A 10,569-nucleotide genomic window follows, 5' to 3' on the forward strand; every position below is an offset into this window, starting at 1 on the left:
ATATCTGGGACTCTCCACCATTTGACCTTAGAACTGAAGAAGCTTCTCGGATGAGAGGTGAAACGTCTTCAAGCAACTTAAAGAAGTCCAGACGCTTTTTTTTGCAAGCTCCTTTGACAACACACATATTACCAATATTGTACCCGGTGTTATTTAAAAAGCAGATTAACCACAAAGACCTGGGGAAAGATAAAGCCACCTTGGGGAAATGGGGAGAGCAAAAAAGAAACAGGTTGTCATAAGTTACGCATCAGCACAGGTAATGAAAACCACTAGTGAAACACTGCCCCCAGTGGTAAAAGATGTAGTCAAATTCTGCCAGTGTTAATCATAAAAAGTACCTTTAAGATAGCTTTAGAATTTGTTTACTTTATTCTTAAGAAGTATTGCATATTTATTTTAAGCTGAACATCGTGCTCTGGGATACTTGGTCAAATACTGTCTCTGCCAGTGACCAATACTTACATAAGTCTCCCTTCAGAAATCCCATCTTGAGAATAACACGTCGGTGTGCAACCATGCGGGGTAATGGCCATGTGTCTGACTTTAACTTAGATAAATTGAGGGTGTGAGTCCCCAACTGAGAAATAAACTGGTAATAAAAGCAGTTTATTACCAGTGATAAAAGCAGTTTATTACCAGTGTCAGAGAAGATACTCTCGCCTCCTCTAACAACACTGTGGAGTAATTGCCATCTGAAGGATAAAGACTAAATAACTCTATATATGTGCTATAATGACATCTAGCACATATACTATCTTGCTCTACTTCCAAAATGATCTTTAGTTGCATAAACATGACTGATTAAAAAACATTAATATTATTAAAATAACACAGATAACACAGTCACCTCCAACATCTACATCAACAGTCCAACATTATTTGTCACCATCCAGATTTATGAGTTCTAAAAAAAGGTCTGGCCTATACAGGTGGATACACATGTTATGAAGGGGGGAGCTATGCATGTAGTCAAACCCCTTTTTTATGTTAAAACCTTGTACTTTAACCTCCTTGTCACCAGAGGGCGCCGTGCAGTTTTCCAAGTCAACTCAAACCGGATGTGTCGACTGTCAACAAAACGCATCACACGTGTGGAGGAAGAAGAAGCATATTGGTCTCACGTTCATAGTCCTGGGATTTATAAGAGTTAAAAAGAAGATTAATGTTCTGAAGTTAATGAATATTTAGTAAAATGAAGTTTGCTTATAGGGTAAGTGCGCTGCTGTTAGCGACTTTGCTATAGTCGCGATGCTTTGGTAGCGGGAATGCGTGTCAGACCAAACTCCATTTAAAAAGTTTTAGACTTAATAAGTTTTTCGATGTTGGAAGTGCTGTAAACATTCAAGTGTTTTTGCTTTCAATGGTATATCATTCATAATTATTTCGGCTTGTGTATATAATAACAAAATATCGGTTTAGTTGTGCGTGTGTGTCTGTGTTTTAATACAGTTTAATGAATCTGCCTCTGAATGTGTTGAATTCCCACGTTTTGACAGGAACTGCATACACTTGGCTGATGATCAAAAGTAAAATCACTTTTTTTTATTTTGTAGTTTTCCAATTTGCTCGGCGCAGTCTATCGCCAGGGAAATTTGAACTTCTCCAGAGATGGCAACGTTGTTATCAGTCCAGTTGGGAACAGAATCTCTGTCTTCGACCTGAAGAAGTAAGACAAACAGTGGTATAGGACACATACAGGAAAGGGTTATCTGTAAAGTCCTGTCCTACAACATCTGGATGCAGTGTCCAGCGTCTAGATGTTATTGGATCTGCAAAGAGAAGAGTTGCATGCACTGTTTTTTGTGGTCACTTAAAAGTATTCGGACTTTTTTTTTTTTCATGGTGTCCACATTAAAATACAACTGATTGTGCTGCAGTATAGGTTTCAGTGTGCAGGTGGGGTAGGATAATGAAAAATAAATTATATTTTCCATTCAGTTGCATCTAAAAGTTGTATTTGTCATGATAAATCTACACTGAAGTAGCTTTGCATGATTCTCTTCTGAACCCTTTGCCCTTTTGGCTTCTGTCACTTGACATCTTTATCCCTTCCTGCCTAAATGCACATTTTTCCTCTAATTTGCCAACTTCTGGAAGCCTGCAGAGGGGCTCCAGGTAAAGTTTGTGCTATTGGTAGGATTATTTTCACATTTGCCTTCTTATTTGAAACTCTGTCTACATTTGCACACATAAACATTTCATATATGTCATAAAGTAAGAAAAAGCATAGTAAGTAACCATTAAAGTCACCTTATCTTAAAAATAATGAAAATAAGACTGATGTGTTTTTAATCTCTGCCCTGCAGCAACACGTCTGAGACGTTGCCGTTCTCCACGACAAAGAATATAACCTGTGTGGGTCTCTCTCCTGATGGGAGCCTGGCGATCGTTGTGGATGAAGGTACAAAATATTTACAGTTAAGGTCTTCTTCAGGACTCGGACGAGAACAAAATCCAAGCGTGTCTGATCATGTTTGTGTCAAACAGATGGTGCAGCGGTGCTGGTCAGTCTCATCACCAGAGCCATCCTTCATCATTTCCACTTTCACAAACCTGTGAGCAGCATCCGCTTCTCACCTGATGGAAGGTAAGGACGTTCAAACTGTGCGACGCATTTTGCACTACTTCTTCTTGGTGTTAGTAAGACACAGCTCAGCAGAGTTTATATGACAGTTGTAGTCGGACGTTTACATCCACTCATCATAGGCGTGAATGTGATGGTAATTTCAGGATTTTAATGATTTCTTTAAACTGATCTTCATCCAGAGTGGAATGATTGTACAGCACACGTCTTTAATGACTTCAAAAAAAGCAAGAACTGGGTGCACAAGTTTAAATTTATTTTGGATTTTCTGTAATTCACATGCACGGTGGTCAGCACTGTTGCCACCATCAGGCCGGGGTGTTTCTGTGTGGAGTTTGTATGTTCTCCCCATGTTTGCGTGGGTTCTTTCTGGGTACTCCAGCTTCTTCCCACAGTCCAAAGACATGCAGTTAGTGTGGTTAGGTTAATTGGTAGGTCTAAATTGCCAATAGGTGTGAATGCAAGTGTGAATGGTTGTCTGTCTCTATGTGTTAGCCCTGCAACAGACTGGCGACCTGTCCAGGGTGCACCCTGCCTTAAAAGGATAAGCGGAAGAGATGGATGTAATTCCCACAGGTTCAAGCACATAGATACAGGCTGTAATGTATACATTCACCCACTTGAATCTTTTAATAAGTGGTGCTGAAGGTTCAGCAATATCTTTTAACTTGACAAGGCCTTTTAATAGGAAGCAGACCCAAACTGTGACCCTCAGATGAGAGGAAATTGGTTAGGATGTTCAGGAACCACCAAGGCTCAAGTCTTTCCAAGGTGAAGTCAGATTTACATCACCATTGACTGAGACGGTGTCGACCAAGAGAGAAGCCCATACTCCAAAATTGACACATTTAAGCGCAACTGAAATTTGCAGATGCTCACATGGACAAGTCAAAACGTTTTATGGTAAGACCAGATAGAAATTGAGCTTGGCCACGATGATAACAGGTATGTTTGTAGGAGTGAATGTGAACTTAAGATGTGAGATTGTGAGATTAAGCTATTTTTTTTTTAATTAATAAAACAAATATTAAGCTTCTGGAATGGCTTTCCCAAAACCCCGACCTCCACCCTTTTGGAAATTTGTGGACTACACTTAAAAGCCGGGTCTGTGCCAGGTTATACCACTGGATTGTTGAAGGCTCCAAACGTGTCTGATCAAGGTGCGGCTTACTCAGGGACATTTAAGCAAACATGAGTGGAGGTCTCTGTGGATCGAAGAAAATCCCAAATAAATTCAAACCTGTGCATCCACTTCTTTCTTTTTTTTAAAGTCATTAAAGACGTGTGCTGTAAAATCATTATCTGGAGAGAACAAAAATTATTCTGACGACTGTTTGCTGCATTTTTAATTTGTAGGAAGTTCATTGTAACAAAGGAAAACGTGGCTCTGATGTACCACGCTCCTGGGAAGAAGCGAGAGTTTAATGCCTTCGTCTTAGACAAGAGCTACTACGGTCCCTACGATGAAACCACCTGCATCGACTGGACAGACGACTCCAAGTGAGTTTGTCAAACATGAGAGTGCAGAAGAAGCCTGTAATTGGACTGGAATACATTGTGATTGTGGCGTTTTTCTTCCAGGTGTTTTGTGGTGGGCAGCAAAGACATGTCGACGTGGGTGTTCGGTGCAGAGCGCTGGGCCAACCTGATCTACTACTCCCTGGGTGGACACAAGGACATCGTCGTAGGCTGTTTCTTTGAAAAGGACAGCTTAGATGTAGGTTTACTTCTGCTAATCTACATATATACATATATGTGTTTGTAGGTGTGGTTCTGTGTGTTCATCCCTCTTGTGCATGTTTACTCAGCTGTACACAGTGAGCCAGGACGGGACGCTGTGTGTGTGGGAGAGCGACACCGAGCTGGACGGCCTCATTCTGAAGAAGAGCCAGGACAAACCCAAGCTCCCGAGACAAGGGGAGGAAGAGGAAGAAGAGGAGAGCGAGGAGAGGGACAAGGTGGAGGGAGAGGAGGGAGAGGTGATCAGAGGGAAAGTTGAAACCGCCAAAGAGAGAGAGAAGAAGAAGAATGTTCGATACAAGATGATGAGCAAGTAAGACACCTCCAATTTCCCGGTTCTTTTCCTGATTTTTCTCTAATTGCAATTCTGATTTTATAACTGCTAAAGTTTACATATTTATTTTTATTTATTAGTTTAATCAGTTAAATCAAATGAGGTTTTTTTTGGGTGCTAACAACTTCAGTATATTTAATGATGTCATATAAGCTTTTACCTTCATATTGTGAATATTTTCAGTTACCGGCACTTCAATTTCACAGGGATGGATCAGAGTTTTCTGTTTTTGTCTGATTTGTTTGAAACATTTATGAGCTTTCATAACTACATAATTACAGGAAGAATCCATGTTAAATTTTCAGGGCTGGAAAACACATTCTAGCTTTGTTTGGTTTGTAAGAACTTGCTGATTCTTGAGCTTTTTGCTCAGAGGGGTTAGTTTTGCATGCTTACCTCACTATTTTAAGCTCTGGCTTTATTTATTATGAATATCCAGCTCTGTAACATTAATGGAAGACAATGCTGGCATTAGGATTTTAGTGAGATCTAAAAACAGCCTTTTGTTTCCACATTCAGACACTTTTTCAACAAAGAAGGGGATTTTAACAACTTGACTGCTGCTGCGTACCACAAACCGAACCACATCCTGGTCACAGGCTTCGCCTCTGGGATATTCCACCTGCACGAACTTCCAGAGTTTAACCTCATTCACTCCCTGAGGTGAGGGAAAAGCTGTGGTTGGGTTTAAAAAGTTACAGGACAGATGTGTTTTCTCATCTAACCGTGTGGATGTGTCTCCCTGCAGTATTTCAGACCAGAGGATTGCCTCGGTGGCTATAAACAGCTCCGGAGACTGGATCGGCTTTGGGTGCTCGCGTAAGAATTTGTTTGTTTTTACGTGTGTGTGTGTGTGTGTGTGTGTGTGTGTGTGTGTGTGTGTGTGTGCGCGCGTTAGCTTACTGGTGTTGCAGAGTAAAACTCAAAAGGTAAACACATCGACTGTTTCAGGGATGGGCCAGCTGCTGGTGTGGGAGTGGCAGAGTGAGTCGTACGTGTTCAAGCAGCAGGGACACTTCAACAACATGGCGTCGCTGGCTTACTCTCCAGACGGACAGTACATCGTGACGGGAGGGGACGACAGCAAAGTGAGTCTCAGAGTGAAGCCTTTAACTTCATGTGTCCATGCTGAGACAGGAGAACAGGGGTGGGAAACTCCAGGCCTCAAGGGCCGGTGTCCTGCAGGTTTTAGATATCACCCTGAATCAACATACCTGAATCCAATCATTAGTTCAATACCAGATAAATGAAGACTCAAGGTCTCGTCTCTGACTCCACACTGTGTTAATAAATTCCTGCAGGTGAAAGTGTGGAACACCAACACCGGCCTCTGCTTTGTCACATTTACCGAACACACCAGCAGCGTCACTAACGTCACCTTCACCTCCAGCGGCTTCGTCATCGTCAGCGCTTCTCTGGACGGGACGGTCCGAGCCTTCGACCTGCACAGGTGGGCGCTGGCGGCAAGGACGGGGGTGTATTCTTTTAAAAGATGGTTGAGAATGTATTCCTGTAATGTTGTTTTGGGTTTTTTTTTTTTTTTGGCAGATACCGAAACTTCAGGACTTTTACGTCGCCTCGGCCTGCGCAGTTCTCCTCCCTCGCAGTAGATGCCAGTGGGGAGCTGGTGAGCGCAGGAGCTCAGGATTCCTTTGAGATCTTCCTCTGGTCTATGCAGACAGGCAGGCTGCTAGAGGTAGGCATCATGCTTCTTTTTAATTACGCTTTTTCATCCTTCCTTATGAGACAGACTAACTTGATTGAAGCTGCCAGGATCCCTCAGATTAACACTTCCTTCCTGCGACCGGACAGGTCCTGGCGGGTCACGAGGGTCCGGTGAGCTGCCTCTGTTTCAGTCCGGTTCAGTCCGTCCTGGCCAGCTGCTCGTGGGACCGAACCGTTCGGCTGTGGGACATGCTGGACAGCTGGCAGACCAAGGAAACGCTTCCCCTCACATCTGATGGTAAATTCAGATCCTTCGTGAAGCCATCAGTGATCGTCTTGTGATTTGGGTGTTTTTTTTTTTTGTTTTTGTTTTTGTTTTTTATGCCGCCACTAGGGGAGGGGGGACAGATTGAAAGATTCAAGTTGCTTTTAAGTTGGTTTTGTTTCTTTTGTAATGTTTGTCTGTTTGTTAGCAGTCTAGCGTCCACAGTTTTTAAGATATCATGTTCAACCTTTTGTGTGACGGTAGATACTACAAACAGCTCAAGCTTATTTCATTTGGGTGAAAACTGCGTCCAAGTCAAGGTCACACCAAACTGAAAATCAGTAACGACTTTTTATGGATCGTCTTCAAACTTCCCAAAAATATACTAGGCCTTGACTACCTAGGTTTGCTATGCATTTGGCCTTGACCTTCATTGTTAGCAAAGTCAATGTTGAAAAAAATTTAAATAAAAGTTATCAAGTGATATATCATATGAAAGGGCATAGAGAGAGCTGTACAACACTTCTTGTTTTTTCAATACGATGCCCTATAATGTCACTATGACCCCATGAAGTTTTGTAAAATTACACGTGTGCATGAATATATCCTTAAATTTATCTTAAACTTTTTGCAGCTTATAGAAGCCAAAGATTTTAGCCAGTTTTGCTCTGATTATATAGGTAAAGATGATAAAATAAACCATTTTACTATGCAATGTTTCAAGGTCAAAGTTCATGGTCACACGAATTTATTTAAAGGCTTTATAGTTTCCTTTGGATTATAAAATAACAGTCATTTTGGGACATCAGCACTTTCTTTGGCTGAGCTCTACAACATCATGTGACTTCACAGTAACAGAAAAACATTTATACACTGTACTGGATTTTTATTGTTAGTGCTGACATCAGCATAAAACATCAAGTTTCAGCATAGCCCTTCAGGGCGAGTTCTCTCTGTGCTTTTGTTTGTTGTATATGTCTATGTTGTATTCTGCCTCCCTCACTGTGTTTTTTTATTTATTTATTTTTTAAATTTAAATGTCTTTTGTTCCTCAGGCTTGGCAGTGACGTACCGCCCCGACGGTCAGGAGTTGGCTGTGGCCACTCTGAACGGTGAGATCTCTTTCTGGAACCCGCACACGGCCACACAAAACGGCTCCGTTGCTGGACGACACGACCTGCAGACAGGCCGCAAGGAGACGGATAAAATCACAGCCAAGCAGTCCGCCAAGGGCAAGTGAGTGGATGGGATTTGAGCCTCAGGTTTGATTCCACTGGTTCAAATCATCTCGTTTAATGTGACTTTATTTTTTTCTTCTGTCTCTCGTTAAGGTCGTTTACATCACTGTGTTACTCTGCGGACGGGGAGTCTGTTTTGGCTGGGGGTCAGGCCAAGTTTGTCTGCATCTACAACATCAAGGAGCAGATGCTCATAAAGAAGTTTGAAATCTCCTGCAACCTGTCCTTCGACGCTATGGAGGTGCGACCTCACAGTCTGCTCAGCGAGTTTATTTCCATGTCACATGACTGCAGCATACATATTTAATAGCATCGGCTGTCCTGGAAAAACAGATCTATGGTTGATGGTTGAGGGGTTTTTTTTTTTGGGGGGGGTTAAGGAGACGAGGTGAACCCAAAATAGGAATTTAAGGCATTTTTTAAAAGCGTATGCTAGATGAGTAAACATGGATGGATCGGACGCTTCATCGTGAAAATGTGCATCTTTAGTCCTTGAAGAGGTTTTAATTATGACAGGTTTCGCTTATCCTGTTGTCCTGCTTCACCTTCAGGAGTTCCTGGACAGGAGGAAGATGACAGAGTTCGGCAGTCTGGCTCTGGTGGATGAAGGAGCCGGGGACGGAGACGGAGTCAGCATCAGCCTCCCTGGAGTCAGGAGAGGTACAACCCTCACACGAAGGCTCAGACCAGTTATTATAAGTGTGGAAGTGGTGTGTTTGCTACAAGGTGCAGTGGTCAGAAGTGGTTATTGCTGTGATCGGACTGAAACCGCCAGAATTAAAAATCGATAAACTTTAGAAGTGAGGATTTTAATGTATTTTGATTCATTTAGGTGATTAAGAATTTGACATTTTCTCTGATTTTGACCTTGAGTTGATCTTGACTTTATGATATAATTTTGGCAGCCCTCCATGTAATTAAGTAATTGTATTTTGTTAGGATCATGAGGCCTTTTACAAAAAAGTCTCTTGTGCCTTATTCACAGATGTTTTTGAATCGACCCTCACTGATTCTTGTGTCTGCTCATCCTTAAAGGTGACATGAGTTCTCGTCACTTCAAACCTGAGATCAGAGTGAGCTCGCTGCGGTTCTCCCCTACTGGTAGGTGACAGAATTACAGCTTGGAGCATGGTTTCAAAATGTTATCCTGTGAACACTGGATGATGGAAGACAACACTGATGTTGTCCTTCATGATGTTGATGTTGTCCGTCATCACAGCAGTTTTTCATGTTGTTTGCTGTTCCCATTACGGTGTTTGAATCTCGTGCAGCAAACTTCGCTGGACAGCAGCAGACACGTTTATGAAGCATGTATGAAAAGCATGCGTCCCGTTACAGACGAGCTTTGTCGGCCGGTTAGTCAAGTTGTTCTCCTCCTCCTCAGGTCGCAGTTGGGCGGCCACCACCACTGAGGGCCTGCTGGTCTACTCCCTTGACGGGTCACTGGTCTTCGACCCGTACGACCTGGACCTAGACGTGACACCGGCCAGCATACGCAAACAGCTGCGCCTTCAGGAGTGGGCGTCGGCCATAGTCCTGGCGTTCAGACTCAACGAAAAAGCCCTCAAGCAGGAAGTGTTGGAGAAGGTCCCACATGAGCAGAGTGAGTGAATTTCACCTTATTTAACATTTTGAGTTCCCTTTTTCACTTGGAAACGCCCGAGTGATGTGAGTTGTGTGTCCTTCTGGCCTAGTCTCGGTGGTTTGCGGCTCTCTTCCTGACATTTATGTCGAGAAGCTGCTGGGTTTCATCGCCACGTGTTTGGAGAAGTCGGGCCACTTGCAGTTCTATATGACCTGGGCACAGAACCTGCTCATGCTGCACGGACAGAAACTGAAGAACAGGTGTGTCCTCAGGCTCTCATTCACATCACAGATTCAGTTCAGCATGACTGTAAGTGAACAGAAGATGACAGCAACAAATTTTTCAATGCATCTGCTTTGGCATGCAGGTCTGGAGCCATCCTGCCCACGCTGCAGGCGCTACAGAAGAGCATCCAGAGGCACTTCGACGACCTCTCCAAGCTGTAAGTTACAGATCCTCTGAAATGTTGTGCCTTTGCCCAGATACAGCTTAACAGATCTGAATGTGTGCTTTGTTTGTGTAGCTGCGACTTCAACATGTACAACATCCGCTATGCCGTGGCCCTCTCAAAGCAAAGAGGCTTAAAGAGGGCGGCTGAGGAGGAGACAGAGGACCAGGAGGAGGAGGATGAAGAGCTGTCTGAGGAGATGAGCGAGGCTTCTTTAGAGGATGCAGAAATGATGCTGTAGGGCCACCTCAGTGCCACAGCATGACACATGTTGAACTGTAAAAGAAAAACAGATTTTTGTGTACTTGGATGTGATGTTTTAGAGTTCTTTTATAATTAAATTCATATATAACTGTGGATGGTTTTATTTGGTTTAATGAAATGTCACCCTGTATGATTATAATTATTATTATTATTGATTTCTTTTTTGTTAGCGTATATATAGAACATTTATAAGCAAATGTTATTTACATTATTATGCAAAGGTCTTGGACGTCTCCATATTTTTTCTAGGAAAATAAATGAAATAGATGCAGTGATGTGTATATCTTGAGGAATAGTTCTCCAGACTTCTTGACGGACATTCAAAGCTCTTCTTTGGATGTTTCTGCCTTTTGTTCTGTTCTGTGTCAACATGATCCCACACTGCTTAAATAATGTTGAGGTCCGGGCTCTGGGGAGGCCGATCCATGACTCGTAGTGTTCCA

General features: G+C 42.7%; 1 protein-coding gene across 1 annotated transcript; it reads left to right on the top strand.

Moving 5' to 3' along the window:
- The first annotated feature begins 1,071 nt into the window (after nucleotides 1-1,071).
- pwp2h (PWP2 small subunit processome component) lies at nucleotides 1,072-10,219 on the top strand. The gene is made up of 21 exons (XM_085449114.1): nucleotides 1,072-1,213; nucleotides 1,557-1,669; nucleotides 2,310-2,404; nucleotides 2,491-2,590; nucleotides 3,944-4,087; nucleotides 4,169-4,304; nucleotides 4,396-4,640; nucleotides 5,181-5,324; nucleotides 5,410-5,480; nucleotides 5,613-5,749; nucleotides 5,963-6,111; nucleotides 6,210-6,357; nucleotides 6,474-6,624; nucleotides 7,647-7,827; nucleotides 7,923-8,070; nucleotides 8,381-8,489; nucleotides 8,865-8,930; nucleotides 9,214-9,432; nucleotides 9,524-9,674; nucleotides 9,782-9,856; nucleotides 9,938-10,219. The coding sequence occupies exons 1-21, from the start codon at nucleotides 1,196-1,198 to the stop codon at nucleotides 10,101-10,103; spliced, it is 2,766 nt and encodes a 921-aa protein (XP_085305240.1). The 5' UTR covers nucleotides 1,072-1,195; the 3' UTR covers nucleotides 10,104-10,219.
- The last annotated feature ends 350 nt before the right edge of the window (nucleotides 10,220-10,569 follow it).

The sequence above is a fragment of the Copadichromis virginalis genome, linkage group LG23 (assembly GCF_057382275.1).
Source record: "Copadichromis virginalis isolate Kocher_CV1m ecotype Utaka linkage group LG23, C_Virginalis_male_GT1.1, whole genome shotgun sequence".
NCBI classification, from domain to species: domain Eukaryota; kingdom Metazoa; phylum Chordata; class Actinopteri; order Cichliformes; family Cichlidae; genus Copadichromis; species Copadichromis virginalis.